Here is an 18,510-nt window from a genome sequence, read left to right on the forward strand (position 1 = left end):
AGCATAATCTATACCCGGTGTATATATTTTGTGTTAGTAGCCAACTCGGCGCACTTTATACATAGTCACATGTTTTATCTTTTGAAAGATTAGTACTCAATATACATTATACAATAATGGTCACACCGAGCCGTATGATCTCGTGTTTTTAAAATTTTACAAATTTGAAATGCCACTTGGGGCATTTGTGTTTGGGTTGTTGGAAGAGATATAGTTTATTATAAAACAACAACAAACAAGAAGAAAAATCTAAACTTTATTGATTTATTTGGTTGAGAAAATTTGATTATTTGGTTGAAAAAGTTGATTTATTATTTGGTCAAAAAGTTGTTTATTTATCATGGCTGAGAAAAATCCTAAAAGACAACGTGGTAGACTTATCTCGTATGTTAATAAATTACTTGAGGGAGAAATTAAAGCTATTATGCATACTGAACAATCAAAGCTGGAAACTGACAAAATTGATTATTTGGTCGTTTTAAAAGATACTGTCAAAGATAAACTTAAAATTATTATGGAATTGTATCAAGAAATCGCAGATGTCGAGACAGAGGATGACGATTACGATTCGATTATGAACGATGCATTGGATTACAAAGTCAAAACCAACTACGAAATACCTAAGATTGAAAATTTTGTTGCCAAATTTTCTAAGGGAAAGAGCACTAGTGGGGGGTCTACTAATGTCGAGCACTCTACTCCTATCAGTCCTGTCCAATCCGTCGTGAAAGCAAAAACAAACGTGAAACTCCCAACTATAAAGATCAAACAGTTTTCTGGGAATCCAGCTGATTATCAATCGTTTATTGAATCATTTAATGTAGCCGTGCACAATGAAAAAAACATTCCCGACGTAGGGATATCTGGAAGGGGATGCAGAAAATTTATTGAAGGGATTTCATTTATCGAGCGAAAATTATCCCAAGGCTCTTGAACTGTTAAAAGAGCGATTCGGAAATAAGGAAAAACTTATATCATTTCAAATGGGAAAAATTATTGAACTTGAATCGGTAACTAATGTCAATGATTTGAAAGCTTTACACTGTTGAAACTCAGTTACGAAATTTAGAAACTTTTAACATGAAAAACGAGGAATATGGGCCACTTTTGATCCCACTTTTGATGAACAAAATGCCTGCAGAATTACAACTTATCATTTCAAGAAACGTTTCAAGTGAAAAACAGTTTGATTTATTGACCCTTTTAAAAACATTCAAAAATGAACTCGAATCTCGTGAGAAAATTTCTACAAATACATCAAGTTGTTTACAAGAATTTACGGGAAGTTCTTTGTTGGGTCTCACACAAAAGTCTAGTCGTCATGACAACACATCCTCACGAAATTCTGGAAGGGGAGGCAATGAAAAGAAACAATGCGTCTTTAGTAAACGAAATCACAGAGAACAGTATTGTGATATAGTAAAGGATAAAGAAGTGAGAAAGTCGATTATAATTAAAGAAAAACGTTTCTTTTGTTGTTTCAAAATTGGCCATTCATCTCAACAATGCCGAACAAATATTAAATGTTTTGTGTGCAAAAGAAAACACCACGTCACGATTTGTATGAATAATGAACAGGATAAAAATGAATCTTCTCCTACTCTCACAAAAGAGAAAGAGAAAGACACTTCCAATAATAAAAAGGAGGAAAAAGAGGAGGGTGTTTCTTGTGTGGCAGCTGGGTCAAAGAGAGATCATGTATTTTTACAAACTGCTACCGCTTCCGTTTCGAGTGAAACAAAAGAACAGAAAATGAGAATTCTTTTTGATTTGGGATCACAAATTTCGTACATCACACCAAAAGCTGCAAAAAGTATTGATCTTAAACCCACCGCGACGAAAGATATCTGTATAACAAGTTTTGATGATAATTCTACGAACAAAACTTTGAATGTTTTTAAATTTACCGTGAAAGGAAAGAACTGTGAAATTCCAGTGACTGCTTTGTGCAACGAAATTTGCCACCCACTGAAGAATCAAAACATCGACAGTGTTTCCGAAATTCCCGAGTTCGCCTCGTTAAAGTTCGCTGATTCAAACCCTAAGAATTCACCTTTAGTCGTTGACATTTTGATCGGTGCTGATAACTACTGGCGATTTTTCAATGATCATAAAGTTAAAAATTCCAAAGGAACTTTGGTTGCTATTGATACTAAGCTAGGCTATGTTTTGTCTGGCTCCATTGACAAGAATCCGTTAGAATCAAACGTTTTAACTACACACGTGCTAGAATGTCAGTATGAAATACGAGAGTCGAACACAAATTTACAAAAAACTTTGAACAAATTCTGGGACTCTGAAAATGTCCAAGAATCGATTGATGAAATCAAATCTGCTGCTATCGAAAATTTCGAAAATGATATTTCTTTCAATGAAGAGGCTAAACGTTATGAAGTCTCGTTACCGTTTTTGGAACAATACGAAATTTTGAACAACAATTATGAGAACAGCAAACATCGACTTAAATCAGTGCTTCTGAAACATTTCAAATCGAATGAAAAACTTTTAGAAACTTATGATACAATTATCAAAGAACAGATTGAATTAGGTGTGATTGAGGAAGTTCCAACTCCGCCCCCGAGAACGCGTTTTATTTACCGCATCGACCAGTGTGCAGAGATGACCGTATTACTACAAAGGTCAGAATGGTTTTCGATGCTAGCTCTTCAACGCATGGTCCTTCATTAAATAACTGTTTGGATCCAGGACGTTCGCTCACAACGTCTTTATTCGGAATTCTCCTCCGTTTTCGTGCCAAGAAAATTGGTTTAGTTGCAGACATCGAGAAAGCTTTTTGGCAAATCATGTTGAATGAGAAAGATCGTGATTTCGTTCGTTTTTTATGGTTGAAAGACATCAATGATATTGATTTTAAGAATTTTGATACAAATCAACTCGTTACTTATCGTATTTATCGCGTTTTATTTGGAGTTACCTCCTCTCCGTTTCTGTTAAATGGAACACTCAGACATCATATCAACAAAATACAAGATACGACAGTTCATGATCTGCTACTCCATTCCTTACACGTCGACGACCCTACACTAGTTTTGACACTCATGCTGAGGCTCGTGAATTCTATACGTCTTGCAAAGGACATTTTGCTGAAGCTAATTTCAATTTATGAAAAGCTCAATCGAACTGTGAAATGCTCGAACGAAATCTAAAGGAACTGTTCAAAGGTGAGAATCAAGTACTCGACAAATGTGACCTCACTAAAGTGCTCGGACTCCCATGGAATAAAGGTAATGATAATATCAATCTTAATTTCGAAAGTTCCTTACACACATCAGAATTTTCGTTACTAACAAAAAGAAATGTTATACAGTTTACATCATCCATTTTCGATCCTCTCGGACTTATAAATCCACTAATCGTTAAGCTAAAAGTTTTGTTTCAAGACATTTGCATGCAATGCCAAAATTGATTGGGATGAAATAATCCCTCCTGAGCTGATTTCTACCTGGCAGCAAATTTTACTTGATTTGAGAGAAATTAAAGAAATAAGTTTTCTGAGACCATATTGCTATACTACAACTAACGATCGTGTAGTTTCACGTGAACTACATGGATTTAGTGAAATTCAAAAAGAGCATATGGCTGTTGTGTTTACTTAAGAACTGAATTTGATTCCGGCCTTGTTAGCACTTCGTTAGCTACAGGCAAATCTCGAATTGGTCCCATGAAGGGTAGTACAGTCCCCAAATTAGAACTCTCCGGGGCTCAAATCTTAACACTTGTTCTAAATCAAGTCAAATCTGAATTGAAAGATACTTTATTGATTGATAATCTCTATGCTTGGATAGACTCCACCGTTTTTTACTGTTGGCTCAAAAACGAAAAAAAAGTTTACAAACAATTTGTTCAAAATCGAGTAAATGAAATTAGAGTGAATTCAAAAACTTTTGTTTGGAAACTAATTGTTACTTTACAAAATTCTGCTGACGATGTTACTAGGGGTTTGGTATTGTCCCAAATTGTGCAAAATAAGAGGTGGTTGAACGGTCCCGAATTTTTATCCCTCTCCAAAGAACATTGGCCAGATCTCAAGCCAGGTGATAATTTTTCAAAACAATCAGAACATTCTACAGAAACTGTTAATTTATTTGTTGGGACTGAATTTGAATTCTCTGACCTTAATGATGAAGAGAAAGTTACTTGTTTAGCTGCTAATCCTGAATTTAATCTCGTTCTTTTTGACAGCTATAATATTGTTCGTAAGTATCCTTATCCAGATTCGTGTGAAATACCACAATCTGATGAAAGTCATACGATTTTTAGTGATGGAGTCGAGGTCCCGAATTTATTGGGCATCCTCGATCCAAGAAGATTCGGTTCGTTAACCCGTTTACTTCGGGTTACGGCCAAAGTTTTAAGGTTCGTGAGAAACTTGAAACAGAGTGTTCAAAACACTAAGCTAAATAAGAGGCATGGTGCCGAAGAATCAATCGATCATATGGTGGACGCCAAGAAGCTATGGATCCTTGAAGTACAGAAAGAATTTAGCTCATCCGAGCTCAACCAACTGAAGAGAAATCTCAACGTTTTCACAGACGATCATGGTATTCTACGATGTAAAGGAAGATTAGGAAATGCACCTCTTCCGTTCGACACGAAATTTCCTATTCTAATACCACGAAATAGCCGACTTGCTGAACTAATTGTGCTCAAAAGTCACAAAAATGTCGGTCACAACAAAACGAAAGATACACTCAACGAACTTCGATCACAATATTGGATCCCGAAAGGTAGACAACTCATCAAAAAACTGATGCTTGATTTGTCGATTATTTGAAGGAAAAAGATGTATCGGATCAGGTGACGTTAGCGTGGTCGGTGTCGTTTAAGTGAACTAGTATATTTTACAAGTTCACTTAAGCGACACCACCCAAAATGATAGTACCGGACTGACGATGGCACATTTCAGAAAGTGGGCCACCGTCTAAGATATAATTTACTGACCAGCCAGAATTCACTAGTTCACTTAGCGACACCCGCTAGTTCACTTAAGCGACACCCGCTAGTTCACTTAAGCGACACCCACTAGTTCACTTAAGCGACACCCACTAGTTCACTTAAGCGACACCTACTAGTTCACTTAAGCGACACCTACTAGTTCACTTAAGCGACACCTACTAGTTCACTTAAGCGACACCCGCTAGTTCACTTAAGCGACACCTACTAGTTCACTTAAGCGACACCTACTAGTTCACTTAAGCGACACTTACTAGTTCACTTAAGCGACACCCGCTAGTTCACTTAAGCGACACCTACTAGTTCACTTAAGCGACACCTACTAGTTCACTTAAGCGACACCTACTAGTTCACTTACCTACTGGTTCACTTAAGCGACACCTACTAGTTCACTTAAGCGACACCCACTAGTTCACTTAAGCGACACCTACTAGTTCACTTAAGCGACACCTACTAGTTCACTTAAGCGACACCTACTGGTTCACTTAAGCGACACCTTCTAGTTCACTTAAGCGACACCAAGCCTTACAAGTTCACTTAAGCGACACCCACTAGTTCACTTAAGCGACACCAAACCTTACAAGTTTACTTAAGCGACACCCACTAGTTCACTTAAGCGACACCAAACCTTACAAGTTTACTTAAGCGACACCCGCTAGTTCACTTAAGCGACACCAAACTTTACAAGTTCACTTTGCTGGCTTACCCAAGCCTCGCAGCAAGTTTAGCTAGTTCCGGACCATCGCGCCGTATTCATAGCGGCTATATCATCTAGCTTGCAGTTGCACAGCTGCACCCAAATTTCATTTCACTGAGATGCTGTTTGATATGTTGTTACAAGGGAGTTTTGTACAAACATAACGTCAATAAAATCAAATGCAATACAATGCTTTGCCGCCAGGAAAAAGTAGGTAAAGCGTAATTATTATCCATATAACGGTCATTAAGTAAGCCATGAAAGATTCTATCGGTGGGCAGTATTGAAAGGTTTTCTGACTCATAGTCATACCAGTGGTGAGGAAAATAAGGCGCCAGGCTTCAGATGGCTGAAATATCATCAACCGTTCGGGTTATAGGGCAATAACGTCATTTGCGGCCCGCTCGAAATTAGATTGAAGTCGTTGCATTGAAGCGAAGAGAGACTTACGAAGAGACTAAACTAAGGTGGCTGTTTTTTTGCGGCTATAACTATTGTTATATTACCATTAACACCTATCAACTCTAAAGCTTGAAATTGAAAATGACGTCATTACAAAAATAAAAATGAGTACCTTAGAGGTGGATTCTTAACTTTTTTGAGTGGCGGGAAGAGATTTTTTTCAAGAATATAGTAATTAAATATTAAATTAAAACGTTAACAATATATAAATTGCTTAAAATACGTAGAGCTAGGAAATTCAAAGTTAAATAAAGAAAAAAAAAATTGAAATCACGACACAAACAAAACTGAAAACTGAATCGAAAAACTGTCGAAATAGCACAACCTAGCGGGTCATGCCAAACTCAAAAGCATAAACAAAAGCAATGGTCAATACGGTGAAAAATTTAAGTACTAAAATCTATGAAAAGCTAACATTTCAAAATATTATTATTTAATAAGTCAATCTCATCAAACCTAAGGTTTGGTTTTAGTGTTCGTGTGCCGCGAATACATGTTACGACGGATCTCGTTAAAGCAAACGAAATTTTTGTTCTGATCCAATTTTTGGTTTGAGACGCGTGAGAATCTGTCTTATCAGCTAGTAGATTAGCTAGCGCTCCAAAGAAGTGCTCAGCCTCTACACCCATTCCACCATTCATGGAAAATATCAACGGAGTGAATGATCCATGATCAACTTTGATAATTCGTTCGTTGTAGTTTCTCTTTTTTTCCCGTTCGTTTGACGCAAAAGCGCTTTTGAGACTTTGGGCTGTGTATCTCAGAGCATAGGCGTTGAATACCTTTACATCAAAAAAATGCTCGTTGTCCACGAACCCAAAAGCCTCCAGCACTGATGTCAGCTCTCGCGTTGTCAGTCGTGATCGCACCTTTGTTTAAGCGTTCGCCAGTGATCGGCTCCAACATTGGTTCGATAGCGACATCATGTGTCACTTGATTCAACATTTGAGCAATTGTATCCCTCAAAGTGTTGTGCCGTTGGTAGATGAACCCTCCTTTAGGGCAGGAAAGTGCATGCTCAACAGAGAACGACTTGCCACATGCACATGTCGATGGTAGGTGCTTCATGTTCCATCTGTATCGGACGGCAATTGCGTCGAAGAACTCTCTTTTTGATAGGTTGAAATTTTCAGATTTCAGGGGTACAGTGGTCAACCAATTGGATGCACCCTTTTGCTTGAGCAAGATCGTTCGCTTTCAGCTCTTGACGTGTCATTTCTCTGCGGAGATTTTCGAGGATGATTGTTCTTCCTTCTTTCCGTTTTCTCTTGATCTCAGACTTTGCTGCCCTGTTGTCAACTTCGTACACTGGTTTCTGTTCGATGATGTCTTGGGAGAACTTCATTGTAAGTTCTCTGGAGTTTTGAAATTCTTCCTTCGCCAGAGATGATAAGATGGGTATGGCCAATCCTCCCATACGCACCGGTAGTGACAAGAGTAGTCTCTCTTCGGTGCTGCAGTGATGGTTTTCAGTAATTGAAGGAATGAAATGTTTGTCAATAACTTCATCGAGGGGCTTCAGATATTCCTCAATTCCGGGCATCACACGTAGGTAGTAGGTGAACTTGCTAACATACCCACCAACGAATGCACAGTAGGCGAGGTGTGGTTCTGATCTTGCGATATCACTCAGTGTTTGGAGCTCAGCTTGCCATTTTTCTATCAATTTCTTTACATATTCCTGTTGGCCACCCTCTTGACCAATAAAACCACCAAGATATTTGTGTCCATCAACCGTGATGTTGATTCCTGTGTATTTGAATAGCACCTTTGCTTCTTCGAGCTTCTCCTCCTTCACTATCAAATACGACTTGGAAGCTTTTGGGTTGTAACCTAGGAGAGGTCCTAAGTCATTGACGTCATCCCACCACTTCTTCAGGGCTTGAAGCTTCCCAGTACCAGCGAGGTCGTCAGCATATGCAGCATTTTTAACTCCTTGTGTCAGCAAATCTTCTTGGAGGATCTCAAGCAGTGGCATTAATCCAATTGCATATGCTGGCATTGCTGTAGGGTCACCTTGTGTGGTACCTTCTTGCGATGCAATCTCCTTTCCTCCCATTAGGAAAAGTCTTGATGGGCGGTGGTAGCAGTTGTGAATATATTGAGCCATAGCTGGACACAATATTTTGATGTTGTGGAGCAATGATCTTCTGTTAATGCTGTTGAAAGCATTCGCTGCATCCACTAGTATCACTCCGTCTGTCTCATCTTCTTGGAATAGTTGGTTGATTGCGTGAACTGCCGCTTCACAGCCAGCCTGCTGTCCAGCGCACACTTGAACACTACCAGTTGCTTTAAGGATATCTGGCTTGATGGTGTTGATCAGAACTTTGCCGAAGATACGTCTCATCACTTCTCCAATTCCAATTGGTCGTACCCCTGGGTTTTTGTCTAGAGGTATCAATCTACAAGCGAGTACAGCTTCAATTGATCGTCTTTTAACATCAACTTCTTGTCGGCATAAGATTTTCAGCATGCGTGCCATTGCTTCCCTCAAATCAGAGCTGTATTTGCCATAGTTCTTGGAGGCAAGGATACGTCTCCATTGGTCAGCATCTTGCCCTGATGGTCCAGCAGCACCCTTCGTCTTAATGGCTGCCTCTCGAATCATTGTCCCATCAATGGACTCAAAGATGATTGGGTCAACTGGAACTACTTATTTCTTCGAGATGATACGATCGTCGGTGTGTTCGTTTGCATTTGGATGAAGCGATTTAAGAGTGTTTATTACATCCCCAGTTGGTTGCAGGACACCACTTGAAGCTGTATCTTCAAGAGTTCTAATTGCCGCGGACATGTTGCCCTTTAACATGTGCTTCGTGAAGAGTGTGATTGGCTTGTTTTTGTCTTTAGTCTTTAAAGCGTCAACTCGGGGAAGACGTTTCTGTATTTCTCTTGTTTCCCTCAACAATTTATCAAAGTCTCCTTCTTTCCAGATGTTCAATCTCCTAGCTAGCGTTTCTGAGTGTTCTCTAGCTTTGGATCGTGCGTGAGTCTTTTGGAGGAGTATTGATGGCATACACATCAGGAGTTTCATTGATGATGCTGAGAAATCATCAGATTGATTGTTCCAGAAGTTGATCAGTCTCGTCATTTCTTCTATGTAGTCTTTCCCCGCTTTCCCAGATGGTACAAGGAATAGATTTTTACGAAAGTACACGATTTCTTCGTACATCGAATCAGCAATTTGACAGAGATCTTGCTTTGACAGCTTGCCCCAGACAGGAACTTCTTCTTGTTCGATTGGAGTATGTGACGTCAGGTTTCGTTCAACATTAATTGACGTAACTTCTGCGGTTGGCACCAATGCAGGAGATTCTTCTCGATTTTTTCGTGCGTGGGCATTTTCATGATTTGTTCGACCAGTTTTAGTAGAAAAGCTTCTTGAGCAATATTGACATTGAAAACCCTTTTCTTGTGCAGATTGCGAATCAGGAATAGCGGTCTTCAGCTCGTTTGTTAGAGTTCCCCTTATCTGCTGCTTGTATGGTTTTAAATGAAGAAATGATTCCCCCTTCTTGATCGTGTTGAAGGTGAACATTGGCACTCGATTGTGTGTAAAGTTCAATTTTTCTTCTTCAGGAGAGTTGGAAATTCTCAACTCATCCTTTGCGCATCCATCTGCCATGGTCTCGTTGGCAGTGTGGGGCTTTTAAAGGTCAATAAGGTGTAATCTAGACTCTTCACTCGTTCGGCGAGGCGCGTCTACCTCCTGGCTGCAGAGGATTTTTCTTCTGGCTATATATTCGAGCCAATCAGTCTATTTCAACTGATCTTCTGCACCCTTGACTACAGGCGTCTTTTCTTCGAGGTACTTGTTCGCCCTCACGCTCCGGCTACCTTGACTGCAGTAGTCTTTTCTTCGGGATTTTTCGACCCTGTCTAGCACCTTGACCTTCTTGACGACTCTTCTTGACGGAAAATTTCTTGTATGCAAAGAAGAATAGCAAATTACTTTTGATACGGCGTTGACTTGGATGAAGCACGATACTTTTGAATAAATCTTCTTTCCGTTAGTCCAGAAGTAACACCTCCTTCGTAGGTTTCTGTTTACCGGATTCTGATTTTCTTCGCTGCGTGACCTTCCGCCATCTTTAACCGTCTTTCTTAACTTGAGGTCAAGATTTTGTTGATTAGCATTTTTGACGTCAATTTTTGCTATTCAAAAGAAGACATTATCAAGTCTGTCTATTGTTAACCGGTTTGTATTTTGACGCGGTCTTACATAAATTTTACGTCCAATTTCGCTTGACTACAGGCCTATACACTGCACGAGGTTGCCCGTCAGTGACGTCAGTTTTTTCAAAGGAAAATGAACACTGCGTTAAAATCATTTTTCATTTTTGACGTCAGAAATCAAAATTATTTTCAATTTTTTTTGTTTTTTTGCTTTCGTTATTTTCCCCTACAGTAAAACAGTGCGAAAAATCAACCGAAGCTGAAAGAAAAGGCTAACAAATACAAAAATGAGTCTTTTTTTTTGGCTATACTGAGAAATATTGCCCTTGGTCAACGCAACGACCTCGGACAACATTTCTCAGTATAACCCTCAGTAACCGGTCATTATTGTATATTGTTAACCGGTTACTTTTTCGAAGCGGGCTACATGGCTTTTTGCGCAATGCAATTGGTTCTTTTCGCATGGCGACGGGCCTACATTGTCCAGAGTTGCCCGTCGTTAGGAAAATTCATTGTGACGTCACTTTTTCAAAGGAAAATGAACAATGCGTTGACATCATTTCTCTCATTTTTTATTTCTGACGTCAGAAATTATTATAGCAATTTTTTATCTCTTTTCGCTTGTTTTTTCTGCTTTATTTCGCTATTTTTCCTGGATAAAGCGCTAAAAATCAATCAAAGTTGAAGGAAACGGTTAACAAATACAATAATGACCGGTTTTTTTCAGGCTGTACTGAAAATATTGCCCTCGGTCAACGCAACAACCTCGCAAGCTCGGTCGTTACTTGACCTCGGGCAATATTTCTCAGTAAAGCCCTCACTAACCGGTCATTATTGTATTAATAGTAAGAAGAGCCATTTTCTATACTAATCCTATACTAACTATTTATGAGGGTAATACCGTAAAATATTGACCGACCTTGCGTGGGCAATACGTTTGATAGAGGTAAACATTAGTAATAACATGATTTGGAAGGTTATTCGGTACTAGCCCCGAGGCTCATTGAAAACATTTCAAAATATTACTGTATATAAATACTAATTTGAAATGTTCATGGAACGAAGATTACCCGAGAATACCATGTTATTCCAGAAGCAGCCAACGAGCCCATTTCCCTGAAAATCTGTTTCCCTCTTCCAGGAGAGAGCTTTTTTTCGAAAAATGGGGAAACAGATCCGGTTATCTAGGAAAGACCTTTTCCTTAAAACTATCTGTTTCCCCGCTCCAGCTGAGACGTCATTAAAGAGAAACAGATCAATATTTCTAGGGAGATGACATGATAAATTGGGAAACAGACATCTGTTTCCAAATAGATGATAATGCATTGGACTCGGCATTGGAAACAGATTGGACTTTCTTATCTTACGGAAAATTATTATATGGTCACGTATGGTCTCCTCTATTTTCTTCTGTAGTTTGATTTTTTTACTTTTCTGTTCCTTATTTTTTTCGGAAATTATTAAAACATTCCATTGAATTTTATTATGATTGGCTTAAAAATTTCGTGCGATATTTTACCAATAAAAATGCTTCAAAGATATCGCACGATACTTTCCAACTACCTTATTGGCTCTTTTTACGCCGACCCTAATTTAATGCTAGCCCCTTTTACGCCACAATTTGGGTTTACGCCAATTAGGGCCGTTAATAACGCCAAAATTTGTAAAAACGGCTACTCATGCTTCAAATTAGTAAATAATGATATATGTGTATTTATTTACGTTTTCGTAGAAAATCAAAGGCGGTCAGGGGCGTTTAAAATTATTATTACTATTACCGTTCTGTAAATTAGAGTTTTTGAGAGTTTCGCGTGTTCATAAAAATGGTAGATTTTGTTATTTGCATCACACGTCGTTCAAACCTGTTACAAGTCGTATTCTCGAAACTTCTCTTCCTCCTTTTTGCTTTTGGAGAATTAGAATTTACGCTAAAGGCAAAATATTTTATGATACGTTATATTGTTTTTAAACGAATATGATTTTCAATTTCGGATTTTAGGTATTTTAGCATATAATTGCCCAATTATATTAAAGAATTCGATTATCGATTAATTTCATACATTTTCAGGTGTTGCAAACATTTCAAATTGCATACGTTTTCAAATTGCTTACGTTTTCAAGCTGTATACGTTTTCAAGTTGTATACGTTTCCAGGTTGTATACGTTTTCGGGTTACATACGTTTTCGGGTTACATACGTTTTCAGGTTGTATACGTTTTCAGGTTGTATACGTTTTCGGGTTGTATAAGTTTTCAGGCTACATACGGTTTCAGGTTGTATGCGTTTTCAAGTTGTATAAGTTTTTAGATGGGTGCGTTTTTAGATGGGGTGCGTTTTTAGGTGGGGTGCGTTTTTAGGTGGGATGCGTTTTCAGGTTGTATGCGTTTTCAGGTTGTATGCGTTTTTGGGTTACATACGTTTTCAGGTTGTATGAGTTTTCAAGTTGTATACGTTTTCGGGTTACATACGTTTTCAAGTTGCATACGTTTTTAGGTTACATAAGCTTATAGAGTTTAACAAGTTTTTCGAGTGGCATACGTTTTCAAGTTTATATGGTTTCACGAGAGTAGCTGTATTATTTTTTTAAACGTTTTTTGAGGATTTTAGACTCTTAGGGCTACGAATAGCATTAGGATTATGATTAGGATTAGGACTAGGACTAGGAATAAAATTATAGTTAGAAATAGAACTAGGGATTAATATATTTTTCAGATTTTATAAGATGTTTTTAGATATAAATACGACACAGGATTTGGTAGGGCTCCTACTACTACTAGAATACATTAAATCTGTCTCGAAATCGAGATTTCGGTTGTTGTTTCATCGTGTTTTCAAATTCCATTGGGTCTTTGACAAGATTTTAGAAAAATTTCCATTGGGATATCCTTCCATTGAAAATCACTGATTTTTGTGAAGTTTTAGATACCGCGGATATCCGATACCGCATTACTTCGAATAAACGCCCCCTTCTTTTTAACGTCCCTCCAAAAAACGCCCCTCTTTAAGGGAAAAATTTTTAATATACGCGCCCTCAAATAAACGCTCCCTTTGAATAAACGCCTTCCCTCTCTGGGAGGGGCGTTTGAAACAATCAGCTGGAATTAAGTCTCGTATGGAGAAAGCTTAGATACAGTGTTAAAGATTGTATTCTTTTAGTATTTAAAGTAATTTTGACACCAGTTCTACATCTCATATTTGTACTAACAGAAGAACAAAAAGGCAAAAAAGCTCCCAATTTACTTTAACAAAATGGCCTTGGATACAAATTATTTAATAAACGCCCCATTCTTTTAAAACGCCCCCTGGAATGAACGCCCCTCCTAAAAGCCAAAAAAATTAGTGATACGGTATGGAGTAAAATAATTTTCGTCTTTAAATCAATTTTCGCGCACGAACGAGTTTTCTTCAACTTTTTGGTATCAAATTTCACGCATTTCTGGACCTCTGTGTGAAATTGTGAGATTATTAGCATGTGCGAAAATTATTATTTTTAAGGTAATCAGGGGGCAAGAATTACCAATATTCTCATGTTTTAGGCAAAAACATTGGTGTCAATCTAAAACACATCCCCCGGAAAACGGTATACGAAAATTTAAAATCGCTATATTGAAAGTCAAAACGCTGCAGAGAAAGGCTTCTTCAGACGCGTATGGGTATTATTCCGTAAATAAACAACAATGTTATTTTGCTTCTTAATATATCTTTAATAACCTTTAAAAACGAGATGGAGCCCGGATGGAACCTCCGATCTGCATTGATTGCACCAATCTGATTATAGCGATAGAATACAAACTTTTCATTTTTTAAAAAGTACTGAAAGATATACTCTGTGACACTGCTAGGAGTAATCATTATGATTAAAAAATTCGTTGGTAAATTTCTTTATGACGAAATTTGTTACCGACGAATTTTCTTATCGATAAGGTACATCAAACATCATCTCAAAAATAGATAAAAGGTAAAAACAAAACATAAAACGCAGCTTCTGTCGTTATTGTGGAAAGACGATTGCAATCTCCAATAGAATGTTTGCGAAAACGTCATCCAAACCATACCAATCTCTAAAATTGATAAAAACAGGTAATATTATGTTTTCCCAATGTTAAAAGCACTTATACCTGTATAGTGCATCGAGAAAAACAGTTTCAATATGCTTATGACTTTTTGTCATGTCTCTTATTTAGAATACCGCGAGTGGAAATAAATGTGCATAAAGAATAAACCTTTGAAATAAATTTGAAATAAATTAAAACCTTTGAAATTAATTAAATGTTTTACCTCCACATAAATTCATCCATGTAGGATTGTAAATGAACGCGTTGACAGCCCTTCATTTCTTTCAGTTTGTATTTGAATCGGTTCCAGTAACTTTCTATGTGCTAAAAATGTGAATAATTTTAATCAAGAAGACTCAATTCAATCCTTTTCTTGATTTAAAGCATAGAAAAGACGATGCGCGAAACCTTTTTGGGGGGAAAGACTAAAAATAGAGAAATACTTTCCAAGACAACGTGGTTTGTTGAAAACTAATGTCAAGATTTGTATTGATTTATCCATGGATCACAAAAGGGCACCCTATACATTATTGCTTGACCTACCTGTGTGTGAGCACCTGTTACCGGATCAACGAAGTTATGGGTGTGGTTCACAGTTTCGTGAGCCATACAATTGGCAACATGTTGAGGCAAATTTATATAGGCTCTCCATTCGTCACTGTGAACGCGAGTATTTGGACGAAATACTCGGTTCATGATCGGGGCTAATGTTGCACGATTTCTTCTTGCAACGATCTCCATATAGCCTCTTGCTGGTTGAAAGCGGGTATCACACACTCCAAATACCCAGACTGGGTTTTGTGCAGGTCTGCCCACTCCTGCCTAAAGAGAAAAAATTCGATTTATAACCCAAGTCTCTTAGACCCAGGGAAATTGAGGTTATTTGGTCGCATGTCTATCTGATGTCACACCACCTTAAGAAAAATCTTAAACCCACCCCCTTCGCAATCCCTGCCTTTGTTCGTAGCTCAAAAGTTGGATGAATGTTGCTGCCCAAGGATGACCGCTCCCTTATTGGGCCCAGGATTTTTATTATGTGTATCTCATGGTTTAAGTAAATTTGGTTCATGCTACTAGAGTGCTAGGGGAATGGTTGGTTGGGAGAAAAAGGAAAAGATTACTCGATGATGCATCTGTGATTCATCAATTTGCACAACAAAATTAGGAGCATTGCCACCACCAACTTGAATGGGATTTCTTTGCAATGCCAATGAACAAATCTCTCGCAATTTTCTAAGTAATGCAATTATTTGTTTCTTCGGGATTCCAGTGATCCTCTCTATCGCAACAGCTTTGGTCCGATGTGACCACAAATAAATTGCAAAAACCATATCTGAAAGCCGAAACCTTCTCCATGGCTCAAAGATCGTTCCATCTCTAATTCTTCTCACAGCACGACAGGGTCGGTTACATCTCCTAAATTTAAAAAAATATTGATGAAATTATCAATCTTGCTATTCAAACCCTCTAATAATGTGCAATTTATCGCTGACGAGCACAGGACGTTTTCCCGACCAGTAATTTCTCCAAACGGACATTTCCCTGACTGAACAATACCCCGACCAGACATTTTCCTGAACGAACAGCTCCCCAACGGAGAATTCTCAACCCGGACATCTTTCTGAACACACCAATGTTGAGCCTCCGAGCTCTTAAGTACGAAGTTACTCTCCGAAATAAGTCTCTGTTCTCTGTCTTTAAAATGACGGTGATCTTAACTCTAAATTAGACGGCGCACTGATTTTATAGCACTTTTTCCAACCTCTTTTTTTTCAGAAAAATCAAACTTCAAATAGTGATTGTGACTCTGAAAATGTGTTCTAGGAAAAAAATTGGCATCGTTGAAAAGCTCTCTGCGGCTCTCGGTCTCAGCTTTCTAGAACAACTAGGGTATTTTGGCTGAAAACGTAGTGGTTTTGAGTTATGGCCAGTTGATAGAGGAGGGTCGGTAAACAGCCTTTTTGTGCGGTGATACACAGCTTTTGCCGTTTTAAAGTTTAAAAATAGGGAGTCTGCTAAATCGCGTGCCACGCGTGCCAGCGTGCCATCGGTTTTTAGGCGTGCCAGCGTGCCATGCGTGCCTTCGTGCCAACTGTCTTGGCGTGCCAACGTGCCAGCGTGCCAACTGTCTTGGCGTGTCAGCGTGCCAGCGTGCCAACTGTCTTGGCGTGCCAACTGTCTTGGCGTGCCAACTGTCTTGGCGTGCCAACTGTCTTGGCGTGCCAACTGTCTTGGCGTGCCAACGTGCTAGCGTGCCAACGTGCTAGCGTGCCAACGTGTCTTGGCGTGCCAGCGTGCATACGTGCCATCCAAAATTTGGCGTGCCATCCAAATTTTGGCGTGCCATCCAAATTTTGGCGTACCATCCAAATTTTGGCGTGCCATCCAAATTTTGGCGTGTCAACCAACTTTTGGCGTGCCATCCTTATTCCGGCGTGCCATCCAAGTTTTGGCGTGCCAACCAAATTCTGGCGTGCCAACCAAATTCCGGCGTGCCATCCAAGTTTTGGCGTGACAACCAAACTTTGCGTACTTTTTCAAATTTTCAGAGTCTTTATTTTCCATGAAACATTAATTGTTAGGCGAGATTTTGAAATATACACTTACTACGGTCTCTTACACGGGTTAAGGTACGGCAAGTGAGCGGAGTAAGAAAAAGAAAAAGTCAAGAAAAATGATGACTTCTGAAAATTACTTTAGCCCTTGGACAACTATTTAACTAAGCTCCTTATTTTTGGCTACAGCTCCCGACCACTTGATTTAAAAATGCAAAAACGGTAACCGTAAACTCATGAGCTTTTTGGCTATTTTGAAGTTTTAGGTTTTCAAAAAAAAAAAATTCCAGAAAAAAACTTTTTCAAAAGGTTTCAGAATGAAAAGCTTTTCAATTTTTTAGAACAGTAGCGTAGACAGGGGTGAAGAAAGATCTGCGTATGAGAGTAGATTTTAACGTCAAAGCAGTTACCTATTCGTGACATAGAAACATCATTACTATGTCGTTTAATCTACTCTCGGATACCTAAAAGCCGGTGCGCTATGATTAATTTTTCGAAAGTTTTCCATCCAGGATATTTTTATTCCACCCCCCCTCGTATATTAAGTTTTGACATCTTTTCCAACCCCCGGTAGGTACCTGAAAGTAAGCCAATGTTGCTTCATCCTTGTTTACTCTACTGTACAAGACTCCAAGCTGCTCAAAACGACTGAAAATGACATAACATCTGCAGGTAGTTTAACGTTGTTTGGAGCATTTAAGATAAACGCTTTTTTATATAAGAATATCTTCTATAAGAATATCAGGATGAAACTCAAAAGTCCAAAACTCTTAATATGATTATTTCTCATGTTTGTAAAATAGTCAAGTCCAAAAAAGTAAGAACATGTTAAGAATAATTCACCCTCAATTTTGGCAATTTCTTAAGAATACTTGACTGTCATCCAAAAGTACACTACACGTTTTTTTATTTATAAGCATAATGCGTATAAGCATAACAAAGCTGGGATTCTGGCTCGAATAGAATGGATTTATTGTTTTAGAACAATAGAAAATTAAGCATATTATACATATGTCCAGCCTCAGCTTAAATTACCATATGCTCAAGAAAAAAGCATAACGCTAAGTATCTAAACATATATTATATATAAAGCTGAAAATGAGATTTTGCTTTGTCAAGAAAATGACAGGTAGACTACTGCCTTACGCGTGGAAGAAACACGTATATCTCCTTCAAAACTTTTAAAGTTATGTAATGCTCTGTTCATATAAAAATGAAATTAATAAAATAATAATAAAAGTACTACAATTTTCATATCTCTAAAACAGCTCTCTTGGAGCATTTAATGTTTTCATTGCATGACAATCTATATTCATTTACACCGCCAGCATCCTATTGAGCATGAGAAAACATCTTGTTGTAAATTGGTGTATACACCTCATATTTTGTGATAATGCCATTATTTACATAATTTAAGTGTCATTACATAAAATAACCTTGAAAATGCTTTCCCACTAATTTTGAGGGAGCCTATATTGGGGGGGGGGTCCAAGTTGTGTCATCTTCTCCTGCAAGCTTTACCGAAATTTCGGTAAAAATTCGGACGAGCACGCCGAAATTTGAATGGCACGCCAAAATTCGGATGGCA

At 38.3% G+C, this 18,510-nt stretch overlaps 1 protein-coding gene across 1 annotated transcript; it reads left to right on the forward strand.

Annotated features, from left to right (window-relative positions):
• The first annotated feature begins 1,131 nt into the window (after positions 1-1,131).
• Positions 1,132-4,795, forward strand: LOC136798982 (uncharacterized). Its single transcript, XM_067055667.1, has 2 exons — positions 1,132-2,639; positions 4,204-4,795. Exons 1-2 carry the CDS (start codon positions 1,132-1,134, stop codon positions 4,793-4,795), a joined length of 2,100 nt encoding a protein of 699 aa, XP_066911768.1.
• Positions 4,796-18,510: the final 13,715 nt, after the last annotated feature.

This window comes from Clytia hemisphaerica, unplaced genomic scaffold, assembly GCF_902728285.1.
Source record: "Clytia hemisphaerica strain Z4C2 unplaced genomic scaffold, Clytia hemisphaerica genome assembly, whole genome shotgun sequence".
Taxonomy (NCBI): domain Eukaryota; kingdom Metazoa; phylum Cnidaria; class Hydrozoa; order Leptothecata; family Clytiidae; genus Clytia; species Clytia hemisphaerica.

What these genes read in the sequence shown, in the direction of transcription:
- LOC136798982 (XM_067055667.1), top strand. Translation starts at nt 1,132, where the DNA reads ATGCCTGCAGAATTACAACTTATCATTTCAAGAAACGTTTCAAGTGAA. An exon ending in ATGACCGTATTACTACAAAG is followed by an intron (nt 2,640 to 4,203) that starts GTCAGAATGGTT and finishes TCTTTTTGACAG; the next exon opens with CTATAATATTGTTCGTAAGT.